This window comes from Triticum urartu, chromosome 3 (genome assembly GCF_003073215.2).
Source record: "Triticum urartu cultivar G1812 chromosome 3, Tu2.1, whole genome shotgun sequence".
In the NCBI taxonomy this organism is placed as follows: domain Eukaryota; kingdom Viridiplantae; phylum Streptophyta; class Magnoliopsida; order Poales; family Poaceae; genus Triticum; species Triticum urartu.
Genome location: NC_053024.1, coordinates 669,675,170 through 669,698,208, shown reverse-complemented (window position 1 = coordinate 669,698,208; position 23,039 = coordinate 669,675,170). Strand labels below are relative to the sequence as shown.

The 23,039-nt window shown below is 49.1% G+C and overlaps 1 protein-coding gene, 1 long non-coding RNA gene and 1 pseudogene across 2 annotated transcripts; 1 reads left to right on the top strand and 2 right to left on the bottom strand.

Annotated features, from left to right (window-relative positions):
- Positions 1–88: 88 nt before the first annotated feature.
- On the bottom strand, positions 89–4,708 carry LOC125545808 (annotated as a pseudogene).
- Positions 4,709–8,806: 4,098 nt separating this feature from the next.
- LOC125545807 lies at positions 8,807–15,054 on the top strand. The gene is made up of 4 exons (XR_007300264.1): positions 8,807–9,044; positions 9,172–9,242; positions 9,321–9,608; positions 14,796–15,054. It is a non-coding gene; the product is annotated as an uncharacterized LOC125545807 (long non-coding RNA).
- Positions 9,675–14,660, bottom strand: LOC125545806. The gene has a single exon (XM_048709842.1). The coding sequence runs from the start codon at positions 14,339–14,341 to the stop codon at positions 9,998–10,000; it is 4,344 nt and encodes a 1,447-aa protein (XP_048565799.1). The 5' UTR covers positions 14,342–14,660; the 3' UTR covers positions 9,675–9,997.
- Positions 15,055–23,039: the final 7,985 nt, after the last annotated feature.

Here is a 23,039-nt window from a genome sequence, read left to right as displayed (position 1 = left end):
TGACACACATCAGTTCATCTTTGAGTTGCAGAACCCAATCAAAGCACAATGATATCACACTTTGCATTAATAAGAAGTCAAATGTGTCCACAAACACCCCACTTTATTACATGATACTGTACACAAATGCAAATGATGTTCGATACAGAGGAAAGCCACACGAATTTAAATCCAAGCATAGATACAACCGTTTATGCTCAATTGGAGCCACTAGGGCACTCATGTAGAGCAAGTAAACGGACATACTTCAGTTGTAATGCACGCAGAACATAAACACGCAGCAGAAAGAAATCAACAGACAAGCAGAACATATTGCAATCCACACTAGCACACGCAAACCACACCATGGGATGAAAGGACAGGCCCTTCGGGTGTCAAACCTGTTTCTTCCAGCAGAGAGATAGTGCTGCAGCATCATCGTAATCCTCTTCTTCATATCCTTTTGCTTAGTCTTGAGTTTCTGGTCTGTTAATTTTAAGAGTAGGCTTGTTTTTATGGTATTTAATGGCCTCCCTCACCTGATCAGGGACTTGGCCACCAACACCGTTGACGTTGAACTCGAGCTCCTTCAATCTGGGAAGTTTCTTGATGCCGGAGAGAGATGTGGAAGATGACCAGACAATCTTCTCAAGCCTAGGAGCTGACCCGCTGTTGAAATCAATCTCGGTAATGGCTAAGCAGTCAACAACAAGAAGGTTGAGCCATAAGAACTCATCTTTTTTCAATGTAATCTTGTTCTGACTTCCACTCAAAGACTTGTCCAGGAGCACCAGAGAGCGTATATTTGGTTTCTTGGTGAGTGTTTGTAGAGCATCTTGCTCTAGCAATGTACCACGAAGAGTTAGCTTGGCTATCTGTTTGGCATCGTCAAGCAAACTGCCGCAGAAGCTGCTGTTCAACTCAAGCTCATTCAGTTTAAGAAGATTGTCAACTCCAGAAATAGAACATTTGCTGCTGATAGACAAAACCATCTTCTCGAGCTCACTGGCTGCCTCATCCTCAAAAGTAATATTAGTCAAGTCCAAGTCCTCAACAAGAAGGTACTTGAGGCATCTGAATTCACCTTCCTTGAAGTTCAGCTTGTGTTCGGTGCATACAATATGTTGGAGCCTGACACACCGTAACTTGGGCAACTTGGCAAGGACTTCCAGATCATCTTGGCTCAGCAGAGTGTGACATAGAGTTATCTTGGCAAGTTTGTTGTTGTCACCTTTTATGAACAATGGAAGAAGACGCCCCTTCTGTGTGGTTCCCCTGATGCTTAGACTCTCAAGGATCTTGGGGAAGTGTTTTAAGAGAGAGCCAGGCAACTCTGCACTGGAAGGAGTAGCCTTGCGTGGTGAGGCTACGGGAGTAGTAGTGATTGACAGAGAACGGAGGCACTCATGTAAGTCACCGATCTCCTGAAGCAAATTCCTGAGGTGGCTATCCATATCATGGATAACCACACCTAGCTTCCTCAGCTGCCATAGCTTTCCAATATCTTTTAAATCACGACTCTTCTGAGCCTTTACATTGGATAGTACCTCCATGTTTAGCATTTTGTCGACACTATGAGGAATCCGGGGACTGGATTCAAAATTGCTTGGATCAGTGTGACCAGCTAGCAGGCGCTTCAGCTTCAAGAGCAGGATATGTGTTGCTGCATGTGAAGGTATATCAGTTTGTCGGATATCCAGTACCTCTAGCTCACGGAGGTTGTTGATTTCACTTGGTAGCTGGGTAATATCTGTTTTCCTTAGGCTCAGATACTTGAGCAGTAACATCTTGCTGCAGATTTCCTTGAGGTACCGATGGTTCTTCTCAAGAAAGCACCGACAACCTTCTAGATCTAGCACCTTGAGCAGGGATACTTGAGATGATTTATAGAGCCCATGGAAGAATTGATCAATTCTATCAGAGCTGCGGAGTTGGAGATCATTGAAAATGGAGAAGTGGCGAGCCAAGTGATGTGACAGGCGTGTCTCCACAATGTGTTGTTTTCTGGCGATGGTGGTGATGAATCCATGAACTGAATCACTTACGACGCAGCTCTTTACTTTTCCCATGGCATCAATATCAGCAGGATCAACAAGGCACCGGCCAACGAGTGTGTCAAAACATCGGTTGGCCTGACGCACAGAACTGGGCCAATCTTCCTTGGATGTCAGCCCTTCTGCAACCCAGCGTGCAATCAAGGTTGACCGCCTGATCTTTTGTACGGGAGAGAAGATAGCTAGGTACAGCAAGCAGGACTTGTATTCTTTAGGCAGGTCATTGTAAGAGAACTTGAACATCACCTTAGCAATGCTGTTGAATGATATTGTTGGTAAAGCCCGCAGGGTGCTGTGCAGCTTGTGTAATTCCTCACCGCTCCTCTTGGGGTTAGCATACAGAGCATGAGTGAACACCTTCATGCAGAATTCATGTGGCTCACACTCGTACAAGATATCATGAAAAATTTGGGGGTTATAGCTGTCTTCATTCTTCTGCTGACTAGTAAGCTCGAGTACTGCATCATGGTAGAGGCCAGCAAGAGAATAGTCTATAGGTTCTCGCGGTGGATAGCAGTATTCTTTAGCCAGCTGGATGTCCTTCGCGGTGGTGACAATCATCAAATCAGCGCTGCAGTTTAACAGGCTCAAAGCATTTCTGGTATCCTCCCAAGCAGAAACATCCATCAGCTCATCAACTTTGAGGATAAACAGGGGGCATTCATAATTATTCGAGTCCGGAAGACGATTCAAGTTTTTTTTAATCTCGTCCACGAGCCCTTTGATCTGAAGCTGCTCTTTGAACTCGTGCTTCATTTTGTCCATCATCTGATCCGTGAAACGGGCAAATATGTTTTCAGAAACAGTTTGTGTGTTTTGATCCGGAGCACCAGGTTCACCTGTCCCTTCACTTTTGTCATATTTGCCTTGCTGCAGCTCCCGTAGGATGTCTTGTTTTGCGTCGTCGATGAGTTTTTTGATTTGATCCTCACCCAGTGTAGCTGTTGTGGTCTTTGTAGCTTGTTTGTCGAAGGATCTGTCCGAAGCTTGCAGGGGCTTGCTGCTGCTCTTGGGGAACAACTTCCGCAGGATGTGTGCATATTGTGCCTCATTGAGCTGAATCTGTGCCGTCAGCTGACCTTTGATTTCTCCGCCTCCTTCCTCCACCATATGCTTGGCTGTTTCCCCCCCTCCCCCGCCTCCTTCCTTCTCCTCCATATGTATGGTTGCTTCTCTTTCCCCGTCCTCCGTATGTTTGCCTGTTGCTTCTCCTCCTCCTCCTTCCTCCCTATGCTTAGCTGCAGCTTCTTTTCCTTCTTCTGCCCCCATATGCTTGGTTGCTTCTTCCTCTTCAAGATTCTTGTCCTTTTCCTTTGCTTCCATATGCTCTTTAAGCTTCTTGACAATGATGTTGCTGTTGTCCCACACTGGTAACCTATGCATGTCTTTGGTCTTCCCTTTTTGATCTTGTTGCGACGCTGCCTGGAGCAGCAGCTGAAGTAGTACATCTAGGTCCAACTGGTCAAAATTATCCTGCAGCTTGTCGCCCTTATTCTCTAGTCGACCTTGAATGTCACTTCTGATTTTGTCAATCTTATCATAAATCTTCATCTCTTTGATATTCTCATCAATTTGAAGAAGAGCAATAGCCCTCTTCTTTTCATTGTAAATTTGCAATCTTCTCATGTAAGCTGACCAAGGGTCAAGATACTTCTCCTCCACTTGGCCTTCTGTGCTTTGATCCTGGGGTTGGGATTTGGCATGCTTGAGCTCGCGTAAAATGTAGAAGAGAACTTCCTTGGGTCGTAGCGGCGCAAAATGCAGGTGCACAGCCGGGATGTCAACCACGACAATGCGATGGTAGCCGCCCTCCGGGTTTTGACTCAAAAGCCAAATTTTTTGTACAAGAGCGATGAGGTCCTGATATGTGGTGCCGCCACCACGACCATGGACAAACTTTCGCTGGCTTGTGAAGGAACTCCATATGCCCACTTCCATAGCTTTGCCTTGACGTAGTCGTCTAGAGTGCGAGGCTCAATGAAGGCTCTTCGAGCAGAATGACCGCTGGCTACCATCACCCCCATGAGTTGATCGTCACCGTTTTCTTCTTCTTCATCATCGTCGTCCCCAACAGCAGCATAGCCACCAACCATAGCAGCCTTCGATGACGAGGATGCCGTCAGAGCCAATTGCCCCTTCTCGGACTTGTCCGGGACCTCCACGCCGTACCTCAATCGCCGCTCGCCTACGTCACGCGCCCGCTCTTTCAGCAGGCGCAGCTGCTCGGCGGCGCGGTGCTGCGCAGCCAGCTTGTGCAAGAACCAGGTCGCCCACCAGAGGTAGCCTCGGAGCCCACCTCTGGCACGGTGGATGTCGGGGTTCCCCCTGTAGAGGTAGAGGTCGATGCAGTTGTTGCAGTCCTGGGCGAGCAGCCGCACCTGGTTCATCCAGGTGCGCACCTGCTCATCGTGCTCGCCGCCGGGGGGTGCCGACTTGGCCAGGTGCGTCAGGAAGCTCTTCATGCTCTCCATCTCCTCCTTGATGAACTGTACGTCGTCCCGGACGCCACGCAGTAGCCGCGCCTCACTGCGTATAACGACCAGCAGGGAGCTCACGGCGCCCGCCGCGAGCTCGGCCATGGCTCCCTCTCCTTGTGCCGGCTGGTTGGGTTGGTTTCTAGTTGAATTGGTGGAGGCTAGCTGAGCTGGGTGGTGGCGACGACGCACACATTCTTCCCCTCGTATGGGAGAGCCAGAGGAGGGAAAAGAAAGAAACGAACCAGTTCAAAGCGTGCCTATGTAATCGCTGGGTCCAGTGCACGCTCTTCCAGAAACGAATCTTCTTTTCTTCTTTATTTAAGATCGTCCAGAAACGAATCGGTTCGAAGCGTGCCTCTGTAATCATTGTGTCCATGGCTCCTCGACGAATCGCCCTCTCACCCCATGGGGGATGGGCTGATGTTCACTCAGCCCGTGCTGTGAGGAGGCTTGATCGCTTCTGTCTCTTGACACATCATAGTGAAAAAATACTTCCTCCGTAAGCTAATATAAGAGCGTTTAGACCACTACTTTAATGATCTAAACGCTCTTATATTAGTTTACAGAAGGAGTATGGAGTATATAGACAATCATCTAAATGCATCGTTTCTTAGACCTCTTATACTAGGTAGAATCATATCACGTATATGATACTAGTCTATAATATTATCTAAATCAAGTCAAATCTTAACTAAATCAAAACTTTTTTTTTACTTTCCCATACCCATATTCAAATCTTACGAAAATCTAGAATATGTTAGATGCAACGTATATGTCGGACATGATTGCTGTCGAACCACTAGAATATATATGTCCCTGTTACAATGCATGAATAATTAGCTAGTCTTATTTAATTGTTTGTAGAATCCCAATATGAGTTTCTAGACAAGATCTTTGACATTAACTTTTCTCGTTTCACAAGCTATGATGTTGTATCCTAATATGAACCCCAATATGAACCGACCAGTGAGCCGGGATGTTGAAACGGTGAGCTGTGACCAACAGGAGAGGGCGACCGACGACGAGCTGAGATGGTACGACGTGCGAGGGAGCGGAGTTGCGATGGTGTATCTAGGTCATGGGACCGGGCGATGAGGAGAGGAGCCGACAACCAGCACCTCCGCGTGATGGATATGTGGGGATTTTTTTTGAATCGTGCCTCGACAGGTGACCGGCAGACGCCTGACACTGCCCGAACGAAAATCACTGTTTTATCCAATCTTAAAGCAACTCTAATAGGGCGACCCAGTCCGTCCGGGTCTGTTTGGGTCGGCGCGGACAAAAGCGGCGGCTCAACGCGTCGACCCAAACGGACGCGTGTCCGTTTTTCATCCGTGGGTGACCTGTTCCCGGCCTAATTTTGAACCGGATTTGTGTCGGCGCGGATACGAGACAGACGCGCGCGCGCCTACTCCTTCTCCTGGGCCCGCCTGTCGGTGGCAGCCATCACCATTTCCCTCCATTTCCCCAAAAACACTCCCGCCCGCGCGCGCTCCCGCCCCCAACCAGCCATGGAGGACGCCATCGACCTCGACGCCGCCGCCGGCCTCGCCTCCCTTACCTCGTCCGGCGCCGTCGCCCCTTCCGGGAAAGGCAAGCCTCGTGCCCCGCGCAAGACTGCCGCCGCGACCAAGCCAAAGAAGGCACTGACACCCGAACAACGGGCAAGGGAGTCGGCCAAGAGGAAGGGCCGGAGGCACGCCGCGGATGCGAGGGATGAGGCCGCCGTGCAGGCCGCCGCCGTCGCCGCCGCACAACAGGAGTTGACCAACGCCCGCGTCGCGGTGGCAATGAGGGAGGCGCTCCACATGCTAGGGGTAAACCCTAGCCAGCACAGCCTCGTCCAAGCCGTCGTCGCCGCGACCAGCACCGGCTCGTCGGCGTTTCCTCGGATGGTGCTGCCCGACTCACCCCGCGCGTCGGCTTGCAACCCGGTCCCCGACTTCCACGTCTACCCGCAGGCCTCCCGCCTCTCCGGGGAGTGCTCGCCTGACGTGAGCATGGTCGCGCCTTCCACGCCCGCGCCCATCGACCTCAACGCCACCCCGGTGGTCGGTGGCTCGTCATCCGGCGGCACGAGGAAACGCGCGCGGCAGATGCCGGCCGGCGGGCTCCCGGACGCCCGTAACCTGTTCGAGGAAATGCCGTCTGCCGTCGGCGAGGACTACATGCAAAACCTCATCTTCGAGGATGGTGCGCCGGGCGCTGGCTACGATCCCGACGAGACACAAAGCCAGGACGGCCGCGGGGCGTTCACGCCGGCCGCTGGCTATGATCCCGGTCAGGCGGCATTCATGCGTGATCAGGTCGGCATCGACCTGGACGGCTTCCCCCTCGACCACGAGTTCCCGGACGACTACGGGCTAGAGGAAGAGGACGAGTGCGACATCGAAGTGGAGCCTTTTTTCTTGGACGAGCTCGCCAACCAAGCCGCCGGTCCTAAGTCGAAGCACAAGAGCAAGCGCACGAAGGCGTACACAACTGCCGAGGGCAAGCTTCTTTGCGAGTGTTGGCGAGACATTGGACAAGACCCAAAGACGGGCGCCGAGCAAAAGCATTCGACCTTTTGGACTCGTGTGCATCGAGAGTTTCATGAGCGCAAGAAGTTTCCACCTTACCAATTTGGGAGCACGTGCGGGTGGGTCTCCATTTCCAAGCGGTGGAGGGTGATCCAACAAGAGTGCAACAAGTTTTGCGCCACCCTTGAGAGCGTCAAGGCCCGCCCTGTGAGCGGCATCGGCATGCAAGACATGGTATGATAGCAAGTAAGCCGCCCTCTTTTGTGTCATCAAAACCATCCTTTTACGTCTTCATTTGCTATCACTTGCCCATATGCTTGCATGGAAACATTTTGTAGGCATTTCAAGCTTTGGAGGCATTCAAGGTTCAACACAATGGCAAGTGCTTCAACCTCTCCCATTGCTATCGGGTCATCAAGGACGAAGGGAAGTTCAAAACGCAATATGTCGCACTCAAAGGCACGTGGGGGGAAGAAAGCCGTGGAGGATGTTGGGGAGGGCGAGCCGGCACGGCCGCGGGGGAAGACCAACTCCAAGAAGGAGGACAAGCAAGATGCGGCCACCAACGCCTTGATCGCAAGCATGGACGGCATGCTGAATAAGGACTCAAGGGAGGAGGAGCGCCGACGTTTCAAGGCGGAGCAAATGGATGGTTTTATGGAGATCCAAAGGAGGAGGCTTGATCTTGACGCCGAGAAGCAAGCCAAGATGTTCGAGCTCGAGGCGGAGAAGCAAGCCAAGATGCTAGAGATCGAGGCCACCAACGCCAAGAGCAAGGCGAAAGAAGTGGCTCTTGCGAGCATGATGACCGGGGTGGAGATCATGAAGGTGGATCTCAACACAGTGTCACCAAGGAAGATGTCGTGGTCGAGAAGATGCATGCCGACATGTTCAAGTTCGACGACGAGTGATCTATAGCGGCGAGGGCCATCTTTTTTGTATGCCGGCAGGTGTGCCGGCATGACCACGGGAGCCACGATGACGTGGTCGAACTCAAGTCCCACCCTTTTTTGTGTGCTGGCATGTGTGCCGGCCGGCTGGCGAGTGCGCCAGCATGAACCGTGGTGATATTTTCTGAAGCCGGCATTGTATGCCGGCGCTGGCATGGTGCCGGCATGAGACATGGCCGCTGGCATGATCGGCCACGGGCCCTTTTTATTTAAAAGTTGAATGCGGGTATGAAATGGGTCAGCGCGTTGGGCGCACTGCCGACCCAAATGCAAAACTGGGTGGACGCCGGGCGAGCGGCCGATCCAAACGGACAAAAAGCGGACAAATGCGCCATCCGTTTGGGTCGGCTAGTTGGAGTTGCTCTTAGCCATTATCGTAGTTGTTTACTGATAAGTGAATTACTTTATGATAATGGATCACGCCAAAAAAGTTGTTCGGGGCGAATCAATTTGTGGTTGGATAGTTAGAAGGATAATGATATCTCCTGTCCACGAGAATTCAAGTTTTAGGCTTGACATTGGTGCTTGTATAAATTTAGTTTAGGTCTTTCGATGATATGCATTTAGTAAAAGGAGACGTGTATGTGGCGACTTCGCCATAATATGTCGGTTCAGTCTTTTGGAGGTACTCATAAGAGTAGGGTATGTGTGCCTGCATAGAGATGAGTGTATATGTGTATGTACGAGGGTCTACGTCTGAACAGAAAAAGTGAATTATTCCAAAAAAGAGAGTGAATTATTTTGGTAGCAAAATTAAATTTCTCCAGTAAAAGAAAATGCACTTCCTCGTCTCATCCGTATCCACGCCGCCGCCGTCAACCCACCGCGCCCCCGTATGGTAAAAAAAAAAAAAACCCACCGCGCCCCCGCAACCCCCTTCTCTCTCTTCCTCTGCCAGGGCCGGCGGCCGCACCCTCGCCGTCGCCTCCGACTCCCTGCTGCTCTCCCTCCCCCTCCTTTGTCGCAGCCTCGATCGATATCGAAAAGATCGCCCAGCACCAACGAGGAGGAAGGACAAACCGTCAGTGTCATCTTTTGCTGCTCATCGCCGTTCACGGATTGGAGGTAAGGTGGGGGCACTGCGCCTCCTCCAACTCCTTCTGATCTGCTGATCTCAAAGAGGAATAAGAGAAACAGACATTACTACATTTTATTGCTGAATTTTTCCCGTTACAGTTACACATTTCTGCAGGTCTTATGCTTACACAGTTACACATTTCAAGTGAAGAGCGCTGCATGCGTCTGCACATTTCAAGTGGATTGGTAGGTGATAGACTGCTAGTGCTCCTCTCCACCGCTGCAAATCGTTACACAAGTTTTTTTTTTCTGAATGAATTGCAGTAGATGGACACATCCTATTCTACGCGAGCAGAGGAACTTCTCAGCATACCGGCTTCTTCAGCAGCAAACAACGGGAGAAACTACGCGAGCTACCAACTAAATACACGCCAACATACAGCTGAAAACAATGTCTATTCTTCGCTAATGCTTGCCTGGCAATCAGGAGACGCAGACAGATTGTGGATCACACATTCTTAATCTGCATATGGTTCTGCTTCAAGTACATCGTCAGCCATTACTGTAAGAGCTACTTAGCTGGTTTGAAGCAACGGATGCTCTACATCACAGGTAACTATATCTGTATATCATGACACACACCAGTTCATCTTTGAGTTGCAGAACCCAGTCAAAGCATATTGATATCACACTGTATATTTTAATAAGAAGTCAAATGTGCGATAAAGCATCGTACTTATTACATGAAACCGTACACGAATTCATATGATGTTCGATACAGAGGAAAGCCACACAAATTCAAATCCAAGCATAGATACAACCGTTTATGCTCAATCAAAGCCACTAGGGCACTCAGGTAGAGCAAGTAAACGGAAATACTTCAGTTGCAATGCACGCTGGAATATAAACACAAAGAAATTAACAGACAAGCAGAACATATTGCAATCCACACTAGCACACGCAAACCATACCGTGGGATGAACGGAGGGGCCCTTCGGGTGTCAAACCTGTTTCTTCCAGCAGGAGAATGTTGCAGCATCGTTGTCATCCTCTTCTTCATCTCCTTTTGCTTCATTTCGAGTTTCTGGTCCATTATGTTTAAGACTAGGCTTGTTTTTGTGATTTTCAATGGCCTTACCCACCTCATTGGGGACTTTGTCACCGTTGAACTCAAGCTCCTTCAATCTTGGAAGTTTGTCGATGCTGGAGAGAGATGTGGAAGATGACAAGACAATTTTCTCGAGCCTAGGAGCAGACCCGCTGTTGAAGACAATCTTGGTGATGGCCGAGCAGTCGACAACAAGGAGGTTGAGCCATAAGAACTCATCTTTTTTCAATGTAATCTCGTTCTGACTTCCACCAAAAGACTTGTCCAGGAGCACCAGAGTGCGTATATTTGGTTTCTTGGTGAGTGTTTGTAGAGCATCCAGCTCTAGCAATGTACCACAAAGAGTTAGCTTGGCTATCTGTTTGGCATCGTCAAGCAAACTGCCACAGAAGCTGCTGTTCAACTCAAGCTCTTTCAGCTTAAGAAGATAGTCAACTCCAGAAATAGAGCATTTGCTGCTGATAGACAAAACCATCTTCTCGAGCTCACTGGCTGCCTCATCCTCAAAAGTGATATTAGTCAAGTCCAAGTCCTCAATAAGAAGGTACTTGAGGCATCTGAATTCACCTTCCTTGAAGTTCAGCGTGTGCTCGATGCATACAATGTGTTGGAGCCTGACACACCGTAACTTTGGCAGTTTGGCGAGGACTTCCAGATCATCTTGGCTCAGCAGAGTGTGACATAGAGTTATCTTGGCAAGTTTGTTGTTATCACCTTTTATGAACAATGGAAGGAGACGCCCCTTCTGTGTGGTTCCCTTGATGCTTAGAGACTCAAGAATCTTGGGATGTTTTTTTAGGTAAGGTACATTGACTTCTGGTAACTCTGCCTCATGTGGTGCGACTACGGGAATAGTGATTGACAGAGAACAGAGACACTCATGTAGGTCACTGATTGCCTTGAGCAAATTCTTGAGGTGACTATCCTTATCATCGATAACCACACCTAGCTTCCTCAGTTGCCATAGCCTTCCAATATCTTTTAAATCATGACTCTGCTTGGCCTTGACATTGGATAGTACCTCCATGTTTACCATTTTGTCGATCCTATGAGGAATCCAGGGATTAAATTCAAAATTGCTTGCATCAATGTGACCAGCAAGCATACGCTTCAGCTTCAGTAGCAGGATATGTGCTGTTGCATGTGGAGGCACCTTAGTCTCTCGGATATCCAGTACCTCTAGCTCACGGAGGTTGTTGATTTCACTGGGTAGCTCGGTAATATCTGTTCTCCTTAGGCTCAGATACTTGAGCAGTAACATCTTGCTGCAGATTTCCTTGAGGTACCGCTGTTTCTTCTTAAGAAAGCACATACAACCTTCTAGATCTAGCACCTTGAGCAGGGATACTTGAGATGATTTAGAGAGCCCCTTGAAGAATTGATCAATTCTATCAGAGCTGCGGAGTTGGAGATCGTTGAAAATGGAGAAGTGGCGAGCCAAGTGATGTGACAGTCGTGTCTCCACAATGTGTTGTTTTCTGGCGATGGCAGTAATGAATCCATGGACCGGATCACCAACGATGCAGCTCTTTACATTTCCTGTGGTACCAATATCAGCAGGATGAACAAGGCACCGGCCAACGAGTTTGTCAAAACATTGGTTGGCCCGTCGCACAGAACTGGGCCAATCTTCCTTGGATGTCAGCCCTTCTGCAACCCAGCGTGCAATCAAGGTTGACCGCCTGATCTTTTGTCCGGGAGAAAAGATAGCTAGGTACAGCAAGCAGGACTTGTATTCTTTAGGCAGATCATTGTAAGAGAACTTGAACATCACCTTAGCGATGTTGTTGAATGATTTTGTTGGCAAATCTTTAAGGGTGCCGTGCAGCTTGAGTAGCTCCTCATCGCTCCTCTTGGGGTTTGCATACAAAGCATGAGTGAAGACCTTCATGCAGAATTCATGTGGCTCACACTCGCACAAGATATCATGAACAATTTGGGGATTATAGCTGTCTTCATTCTTCTGCTGACTGGTAAGCTCGAGCACTGTATCATGGTAGAGGCCAGCAAGAGAATAGTCTATAGGTTCCAGCCGTGGATAGCAATATTCTTTAGCCAGCTGGATGTCCTTTGCAGCGGTGACAATCATCAAATCGGCGCTGCAGTTTAGCAGGCTCAAAGCATTTCTGATATCCTCACATGTGGAAACATCCATCAGCTCATCAACTTTAAGGATAACCAGGGGGCATTCACACTTATCCCAGAACGGATGAGGATTCAAGTTATTTTTAATCTTGTTCACGAGCCCTTTGATCTTGAACTGCTCTCTAAACTCGTGCTTCATTTTTTCCATCATCTGGTTCACGAAACCGGCAAATATTTTGTCAGAAACACTTTCTGTGTTTTGATCCGTAGCTGCAGGTTCACCTATCCCTTCACTCTTGTCATGTTTGCCTTGCTGCAGCTCCCGTAAGATATCTTCCTTTGCTTTGTGGATGAGTATTTTTATTTGATCCTCACCTAGTGTAGACGTTGTTGTCTTTGTAGCTTGCTTGTCCAAGGATCTGTCTTGAGACTGCACGGGCTTGCTGCTGCTACTGCTCTTGGGGAACAACTTCTGCAAGATGTGTGCATATTGTGCCTTGTGGAGCTGAATCCATGTCGTCTCTTCTCCTTCTTCATCATCGTCGTCATCTTCTTCTCCTTCTTCTTCATCATCGTCGTCATCTTCTTCTCCTTCTTCATCGTCGTCGTCGTCATCATCATCATCATCATCATCATCATCATCATCTTCTTCTTCTTCCTTTTCCTCCTCCTCCTCCTCCTCCTCCTTATCTGTGGTTACTTTTCGCCCCCCATCCTTCGTATCCTCCTCCCAATGTATGGCTACTTCTCCTCCCCCCTCCTCCATATGTTTGCGTGTTACTTCTCCTCCTCCTTCCTCTTTCATATGCTTCGCCGCAGCTTCTTCTCCTTCTTCCACCCCCATATGCTTGGCAACTTCTTCCTCTTCAAGCTTCTTGTCCTTTTCCTTTGCTTCCATATGCTCCTTAAGCTTCTTGACGATGATGTTCGTTTTGTTCCACGCTGGTAATATATGCATGGCTTTGTCCTTCCCGTTTTGATCTTGTTGAGACGCTGTCTGGAGCACCAGCTGAAGTAGTTCGTCCAGGTCCAACTGGTCAGAATTACCCAGCAGCTTGTCACCCTTTGGTTGTCCGTCGCCCTTTGCTAGTTGACCATGAATACCACTTTTGATTTTGTCAAGCTTTTCATCAATCTTCATCTCTTCAATAATCTCCTTGATATCAAGAAGAGCACTCTTCTTTTCATGGTAAATTTGCCATCTTCTCAGGTAAACTTCCCAAGATTCAAGATTCACCTGGCCTTCTGTGTCTTGCTCCTTGGGGTTGGATTTGGCAAGCTTGAGCTCCCGCAGAATGTAGAAGAGAACCTCCTTGGGCCGTAGCGGCATAAAATTGGGGTGCACGGCCGGTATGTCAACCACGACAATGCGATCGTAGCCGCCCTTTGGGTTTTGACTGAAAAGCCACATTTTTTCTACAAGAGCGAGGAGGTCCTGATATGTGTAGGTTGCCACAACGACCGTGGACAAACATTCGCCGGCGGTATAAGGAATTCCATTGAACCACTCCCATAGCTTTGCGATGACGTAATCGTCCAGAGTACGTGGCTCGGTGAAGGCTCTTGGACCAGAAGATCCGCCTGTCGCCAGTGGCCCCACGAGCTGGCCGTCACCGTCATCTTCTTCGTCGTCCTCGGCCCCAGCAGTAGCATAGCCACCTGCCGCAGCAGCCCACGACGATGACGATGCCATCGGAGCCAATTGCCCCTTCCCTGACTTGTCCGGGACCTCAACGCCATACCTCAACCGCCGCTCGCCGACGTCACGCGCCCGCTCCTTGAGCAAGCGCAGCTCCTCGGCCGCGCGGTGCTGTGCGGCCAACTTGTGGAAGAACCAGGTCGCCCACCAGAGGTAGCCTCGGAGCCCTCCTCTGGCGCGATGGATGTCAGGGTTCCCCCTGTAGAGGTAGAGGCCGATAGAGTTGTTGCAGTCCTGGGCGAGCAGCCGCACCTGGTTCATCCAGGTGCGCACCTGCTCGTCGTGCTCGCCGCCGGGGGGCGCCCACCTGGACAGGTGCGCCAGGAAGCTCTTCATGCTTTCCATCTCCTCCTTGATGAACTGCACGTCGTCCCGGACGCCGCGCAGCAGCAGCGCCTCACTGCGGATGACGACCAGCAGCGAGCTCACGGCGCCCGTCGCGAGCTCGGCCATGGCTCCTTCCTCTCCTTCCGCCCGCCGGCGGGTGGTTTCTGGTCGAACTGGTCTCGCTCTCGCCGGAGGAGCGATATGCTAAGCTGGGAAATGGCGAGGACGCACTGCATGGGGTGCTTTCTTGCGCCACGCACTAATTTAATTATCGAACAGTGTCGTCATTCACGCTTGTGCACGTGCTCTCTCGCCGCCCACTGTTTTAACCCTAATACTTTTTTCTGAGGAAATTTAACCCAAATACTTAAAAGTGCGCGCCCACTATTTGAACCTTGGTCTAATCTCCAATGCGTAGTAGGAGCTCTCGACACTTTCCGACAAGCAAACACGCCGCCCCATCTCCAATGCGTAGTAGGAGCCCGGAACAGTAGTATACACTCTACTAGTAGTAATTAATCCCGTTCCATGGCCCACCATGATTGTCTGGTTCATTTTCTTTTTCTTTTCTCTTTGGCAGTACATGATTGGAGCAGCATGCATATGCTTGGAAACATTTCTCGTCACGTGAGGGGTGCTTTGATATTTCAGTTTTGCTAAGTCTCAGTCGATTGAGACTTTGTTATGTCTCAGTCCATGGTATCTTCTTTTGATTTTGCATGAAGATTCGTGTAAAACAATTTTTTTTTGTTTTTTTCTTCTTACATACTATATAACTTAACTTAGACTTAGTTAAGTTTCAGTCGACTGAAATTTAGGCACACCCTTGATATTTTTGTTTGTATCGTGCTCTGTTTGTCATCCGTTCTATTTTTGATTTGGTGGCGAGGACGCACACATTCTTCTCGTCCGGGAGGGCCAGAGGAGGATGTACGAGTGTTGAATTGGTTCAAAGGAATAGGGCGCGCCTCTATAATTGTTGTTGTTGGGGGTTCAGTGCACGAGCTGAACGGGTTTCAAGATGGCCTGACGCCCTCACGGGCCACGCACTGATGTAAATCTTGACTTGACTTGACGAACGGTGTCGTCAAGGGCGTTCACACGCACTGCGATGAACGTTGTAGCCAATTGCATTTGCTGCCTCAATAGCCTAAAGGTACCCGAGGTATAGTACGCGACAAATCCTGTCGGTGGATAGAGAAATTGATGGGGTTTGCAATGATCTGGGACCCTGGCTCATGAATGAATTCATGATGATCAAATGACAATGAGCGGTTGGGGCTGCCATGGGCACCTCTTGTGACAATCATTTGCGCTATACTATTCCACTTGGCCAAAGTAATTGCTTCTTGAACAATACTACAAGCTTATTTACCATGTTTACTCTGATGCTTGTGGCGCACCACCCAAATTTCTCAGGGGGTGTATATACTGCACTGATGCTTGTGGTGCACAATAACCCAATCCCCGCTAGTACTAGTTTGCTCGATCCGAGTATCTCAAACTATGTTTCATTTTTCATCTGATTTTTTTTTGTGACAACATAGATTCATATTGTGTGAATGTGTTAAATTTTAGCGTATTTTCTATGCAGTTTTTTTTTTGCATAACTTACCAGGCTTGGCGCCTGGTAATTTTTAGCGTATTTTGAACATTTATAAATTAGCTAAACTAAATCAGGTGCATCGACAATACCAAATATTGCGGTGTATCTGATAAGATCATCTCTAGCAGATCCCACAAGTCGTCATCCTGAAAAAATCATTTACGGTATCCCATAAATGATTATTACAGTAAACGCTTTTCAAGACGCCGGGCGCACTGCAAGAATAGATCCCGCATAGGACACAAATTTAAACAAAGTACTTCGCGCTAAAAACAGGTCGCTGGAGTTCACCAAACCAACATAACATACGGGAGTTCACACGCATAGCATGGGGGGAAGGGGGGGGGGGGTAGTACAAACCATAATTAAACATAATTAAAATTTTAAAACACATAGCTTAAAGATCTATGTTGCTATCGTGATGGGGTGGAGGCTCGTTGCAGTGTGAGTGTTGTAGATTAGCGTGGAGCAGATGGTCGCGTGCACCTAGAACTCCTCCAGGAGCGCCGGCACACGCGCGGCCGCATCTACATCTCCGTCTACGGTAGCCTCCTTCGTGTTGAACCACGCGACCTCCACCTCCCTACGACGCTCCAGCGCCGGATCGAAGATGCCATCGAGGCGACGAAAGCTGGCCCAAGCCGGAGCGTCGTCGTTGCGGGACTTGGCACCGCGCTTGCGCGCCGCCTTCCTCCGCCTGTCCGACACGACAGGGCGGAGGCTGGAGCCGCCTGCCTCATTGTCATTCCTGCGCTTGCAGGTGACGACGCCGCCGCCTCCACCGCGGCACCCGAAGCCCATGCGGTCGCCGAAACCCCTGCCACCGCCACGCCCCGCACCCGCCGTCGCCATCGTTGCGAAGATCCACTCGAGCAAATCACGGCAAAACACTGTCAGAGGGGGGGGCGATTTCTCGTCGGAGGGGGAGGATTTGCGGCGGAGATGGAAAAGGGAGAAAGGGGAGGGATACCCTAAATCGGCCGGGTGCCGGCCTATATACTGGATGCTCGGGCGGTTTACGGGCCTCCCGTAAAATTTTTATGGTCCGGGCCGTTTTGCGTTATCTGCTCGAGCCGGATTTTTCCCGTAAATCGGCCGGAAAAGCGTAGTTCGTCGGGCCTTTAAGGGATCAGCTAGAGATGCTCTTATCTCCCATGGAAGAGGAAGGGGTGGGGCGTTTGGATGGATCCTATCAGAGGGCATCTACAGCTGGACCCCCCATACCCACCCCAAACACCCAAGCGGGCTGTCCGATCAATCCCATGACAAAAGAACACACCACCCAACCGGGCGACAATTTTCGGCCCAAACGCCCGGACTCACCGGCACTCCTCATACCCCGCCCAAATCTGGGGCGGAGATGGAGACGCCCGGATGAGCCCGAGCCCGCCCGCCCGCCACGTAAGCTTTGTCAAGCCGGACCCATCACAATTCCTCTGAAAAGTGACTAGTACCCCGTATCGGATGAGCTCGTCCTGCCTCCCTCCTCCATTTCGTCCACCTTCGCTGATGTCATTACAACGATCCTGTCTGTCACCATGGCCACGGATGATGCCTCGGCGGAATCAGTCAGGCTCCCTGGCTTGGTGGCAGATCCTTGCAAGGCAGAGAACCTTGCCCGGAAGGAGCACCACCGGAGGCAGCGCGAGCATGAGGCGGCGGAGAAGGCAGCTGCAGATGCGGCCTTGTTGACCGCTGCTGAGGACATGGACGTGACACAGGCCAATCCCTCGGTCGTGGTCGTGGAGACAAACAACTTGTCGCTGGAGCTCGACTCCGTTTTCCCTCCCAGGGGGCTGATATCCTGGATTTGAGCTTTTCACAAGCCGTCCCTGACGTGGACATGATGGCCCACTCAGTGGTGCTCCAAATGCATCGGGCAATGTCGGCTTGGTATTCGACGGAATGCCCGACCAAGACCCGGTATAATTTTTTTCCTCTTTCCAATTGCATTCACAGATTCTTTTATTGCACATACCATCGGACATCTGGTTAGCAAATTTGTTGGTTATCTCAAACAAGTTGTAGGCCGTTAGCAACTTAACAATTCAAGAGGCCGTTAACAAATTTGTTGGTTATCTCAAACAAGTTGTAGGATGGAACCAAAGCGGCATCGGAGTTCAAACCCATGCAACTTTAGCGGCGGCTTTGTACCATCAAACAGAGAAGAATTCATTTTTTCTCATTGTTGGTTGAAGTTGAATGGGAAACCCAAGTGGCAAACCATGCTCAAAGAGATTGAAAAGGGCAAGAAGAAGATGAAGAAAAACAATGGGTCAAGCTCGGCTCAATCAATTGGATTGGATGAGGAAGGAGAAGAAGAAAATGATGCGGCGGACTTGCAATCAACCGTGCCAACATGAAACTGGCAAGTGATGGGGAACAAGTGGGAGAAAGAGAGGGTGGTGCGTGAAGGCGCGGCAAGCAAAATATCCTTCACTTGGACCGGCAGTTTTTATGCTAAAGAGGTGAAGAAGGAAAGGTACAAGATGTTCATTGATGTGTAAAGGGAGAAGATGAAGTTCAACCGAGAGAGGTTGATGTTGGAGAAGAACAAAGAAAAAATGGAAAGGCAAGAGAAGGTTGCAAAGTGGGAACTTCAGCAAATAGTGATAATGCATAGTATTGAGCTCGAGAAAGAGAAGTTGCGGCTTGCGAGAGAGACGGAGGAGTCGAGAATCATGTTGCAAGACATCAACCTCTTGGATGAGGAAGGGAACAAGTGGTTGCTCCGCATTAAGAAGAGTATCAATGCCCGTGACAACTGAAGTCGTTGATCCATTCATGTATCACCTATCTACCTACCTATGTATGAACTATTAAATTTTATTTTAGCATGTACTGAATTTATTCAGGCTACACTATGTTTTTATTGTTAAATATATGATGAATTTGCGTTGTGTGATCGCCGTGCATGGATTTGCATGGATATCAAGATTTGGAAGTGTGGTTGTGGACAGGGCCAAATGGGACCACCCCAGCACTGTTCGCGGACGTGTTCGCAGGCGTATAGAAGGTCACATTAGCTATTTGTGGTCGAAACACTCTAACATTAGGGCATCTCCAACGCCGACCCGCAAACCTCCCACAACCGTCCAGATAGTGCAGTCATGTATCAGTCCGTGGCGCAGTCCGGACGCGATTTCTCCCGCAAACCGAAGACAAAACTGACGGAGGTCCGGACCAATCCCAAGCCTGCTTCTGACCGCCCTGACCCACCAAAGCCCCCTCCCGCGCGTTTTTCGGTCAACGCTGCTCCAGAGTGTCAGCGCCCACATGCATTCCCAGCCAGAGCAGACACGACTGCTCACTGGAGCGGCATTGAAGCGGCACGCCGGCCGAGGGAGCACCGCCCGCGCCACTTCTCGGTGTAGGCGATTGTCGCGCGTTCAAACAACACGACGGCTGCCCGTCCGTCCGTCTGCCGTCCGCATTAATGGCACACGGTTGTCGAGGCGTGTCCTTGACGTCACCCATTCGTCCCTCTACCGCGCACCGGTGCTATATAAACCGCTACCCCGGTGCCCGGCCATAGCCACAGTCATCCCTCTCCGCGCCACTCCCCCCATGGACCCCTCCGCCATCAAATCTCTCTGGGACGGCTGGCGTCGTAGCAGAAGAAGGCCATGGCCGCCATTGCTGCCGACTGGTAGGCCAGCAGGCAGCTGAAGGACGCCTCCGACAACGATGTGCAAATGGAGCACGCCTCCGACGTCAGCCGTCCAGGAGCATCTGCAAGCTGAGGAGCAGGTCGCCGCCGGCAGGGCGGTCGCGCCGGACGGGGATCTGGCTGAGCAGGAAGCGCTGCTCGAGTCCTACCGCTCCGCCCACAAGATCCGCCTCGCCCGTTGGCGGTACCGACAACGAGTGTCGTAGGTGGCTGCCGCCGGCAAGGAGTGCGACGAGGAGGCAGGTGAGGCGTTGTTCGACGAGACCAACGACATGAGCCCGCGCCCCAGCGCCACGACCACGAAGAAGCCACATGTCCACGGGCGCTGCCGGCAGCAAGGAAGAGTAGTGCATGGAGGTCGCTGCCGGTCGTGTCCCAGGAAGGCCACTGCTCCTCCCCTCCCGTCGACGCCAAGCTAGGTGGGCTGAGCATCTTCGGTCGATTAGTCGCTTGGCGGCGACGCGGAGGCAGACAACTTCAGTTCCCGGGGCTTCGGAGGCGGAACTGGAGACGGCGAAGCTTCAGTTCTCGGAGCCGATGGCCGGACACGGGGATCGGACGCCAGCGATCATTTTGATTAGGTATTAATTATACTTCAGAGCCCGCCTAGCACCGTTTTGATGTATTTGAAATGAAATCCATCATGTTTATATGAAATCCGGACTTGTTTGAACGAATTTTGTCCATTTGGTTTAAGTTGTTGTGAAAATGTATGCGGCTACGGTTGAATGGCTGCTTCCCGCATCCTATCCACGGATTGGTCACCCCTGTCCACGGACGGATGCGAAAGGAAATTTGCGGGTTGTTATTGAATATTCCCTTATAATGGGTTACCCGAGGTACTAGCCACGTCAAATCATGTCGATGTAAAGAGAAATTGATGAGGTATGCAATGGTTTGAGACCCTGGCTCATGATGATCAACGAGCGGTCGGCCGCCATGGGCAGCCATGGGGCATCTCTTCAAGCAATCATTTGCGCTATACCATTTCACTTGGCCAAAATACCACCTGCCTTTTGAACAATACAAGCCTATTTACCATATAAATCTGTGAACCAAAACAAGGATTGTAAAATGACAAGATATTTCAGTTCTAACCTCCAATTAACAACAACTAATGAATGAACTACCGAGAGACATTTGCTTGAAAGTTCAGCCACATTTAAAAATAATATATTATTTCCTCTGTTTCATAATGTAAGATATTTTTTGACACATTGTAGTTTATGAGACAGAGGAAGTACTCCCTCCATTCCACAATGTAGTGCTTCCTCTATTCCTGTGCTTTAACTTTGACCGTAAATTTAACTGCCAAGACCGATTGCGGCGGGAGTAAAAATTATATCAGTGAATTCGTATTCGAAAGAAGTTTTCAATTATATAATTTTTTTTCCCCACGCAGTTGGTCTTGTTGGTTAAATTTATGGTCAAAGTTGGACCTCCGGAAACGTAGGCGCACTATATTTTAGAATAAAGGGAGTAGTTATTTTGACTTGACTTTACGAGCGGTGTCATCAGAGCATTCACATGCCGTGCACATATTGGCTGGTTCATTTACTGCCTCAACAGCCAAAGGTATCCAAGGCAGTAGATGGGGCAAATCATGTCGCTGGATATACAATTTTTTTAATGCTAAAAGGATATTTTCATTCAGTGCGGCCCTGTTTGGATACTCTAACACAGTTAGAGTTAGAGTTATTTTCTAACCCACTCTAACCCAAATAAATACCTCTCCATCGGGATAGTTGGGTTAGATGGAACTAACCCACTCTAACCCTCCCTGTTTGGATACTTTTGGGTTATTTGAGCCCCAAACTAACCCAAACTAGCTCTAACCCCATGATCCAAACAGGGCCTGCGATCTACTGAGGTGATATAACCGTACAAAACGAATGCTTGATTGTCTGCATAACATGACACACACATCCAACACGTTCAACAAAATAATAAATAAAGAGATGGATATGTGTGGTGCAATGATCCTGGACCCGGCTCATGACGATCAACTCTAGTAGTACTAGTGTAGTACCGGATGCGGACTAGAAGCACTCGGTGACGACGCTCACTAGAATCTCGCCCGCAGCTCTGCTGTCTAGGGATCGGTGCACAATTGGATGAAATGAATTGTTGTTGTTGTTATTATTGTTATTGTTGAATACACTGCTCCAGTATAGATTGATACATTGCGTATATGTGTGCCAACAATAAATTAGACCCAAGCCTGGACTGTAAGTACAGAACAATATAATTGGTCATTTATTGGAATGCAAGGATTATTGAGCCACTGATACTTTATCCCCACCTTGTTAATAACCCAGTTGTACTCTCCATTGCCACTGCTCCACCTCCCTCGCAGCCCCAGGCCGTCAATACCATGATGCATGTTGTGGACGCCGTCATGTTGTCACACTCCTCCCGCGCCTTCAGCCACGCCAACCGCCGCAAATGTTGGCGGAATTGCGCCCTGTAGGCGGAGGCGGTCAGCGCGTCTGCGGCGGCCGCCAACACCGACGAAAAGTAGAACATAAGAGGTATTCACCGCTTGGGTCCCATGATGGCCGCCGCCGCTGCGTCGCCGGCATACACAGCCGGTGTCTTGCCCGGTTCAACACAGACCATTTTAAACGTCCTATATAAGATTTGTATTATACTGGTTTCTAGTAATATACATGTGTAATCATACATAGTTGTAAAAAAATTACAGGATTCCAAGCAGAACCTAATTAATACCACCTCCGTCTTAAAATGTAGGTGGTTTTTTAGATAGAGGTAGTCTAAATCTAAATTTAAACCTATTAATAAAAAATAGGTATTCTTAGTCCGTCATGCTATTTTATTAAAAAACCCCTGATGTTTCTGACATTACGCCCGCAGGTACATATCAAATATTTTTTTTAAATACTCATATCTTCTGAACCGTAACTTCAAATTTAACATGTTATATATGGAATTTGATTAGAAAAATATATAGAATCTGAATATGATATTATTTTACCCGTTAACTATTAAAAAAATACTATCTAGGGTGCAATCTTAATCAACAGTGCATTATCCGTCTTTCTTTCATATCGGTACTGATCCGGATTGTGGATGAACATCTCAGCAAAATCAGGATTGGAGACGAAATTGAAGATCGCTTGCCCGTTTCTTTGTACGTATTAAATCTACATGCGAGCCGCATTTAAATAGAAGACATGTGGAATCTTGAACTTGCGTTTTGGTAGGCAAAGACCATCTTTGTTTCGGCCGTAGCTACAATACTCAGATCATAGATCATTTTTTTAAATTAAAAGCATGTGATAATTTTTTTTCCGTTGCAATGCACAGACCCTTTTGCTAGTACAAAGCAAAAAATATTAGCTGAAAGACAAATTTTATATAGGGGCAGATTAGGCGAACTATAATAGTTTACTAGACTAGATCGGGCCAAAATTTTGTTAAGGGCTAAACAGAAAAGGTGAATTATTGCCAAAAAAGGAGAATGCACTTCTTGTTTTTCTAACTTATAAAGTCAGGTGACTTTACAGTGGCTGACACGTGGGCCGTCA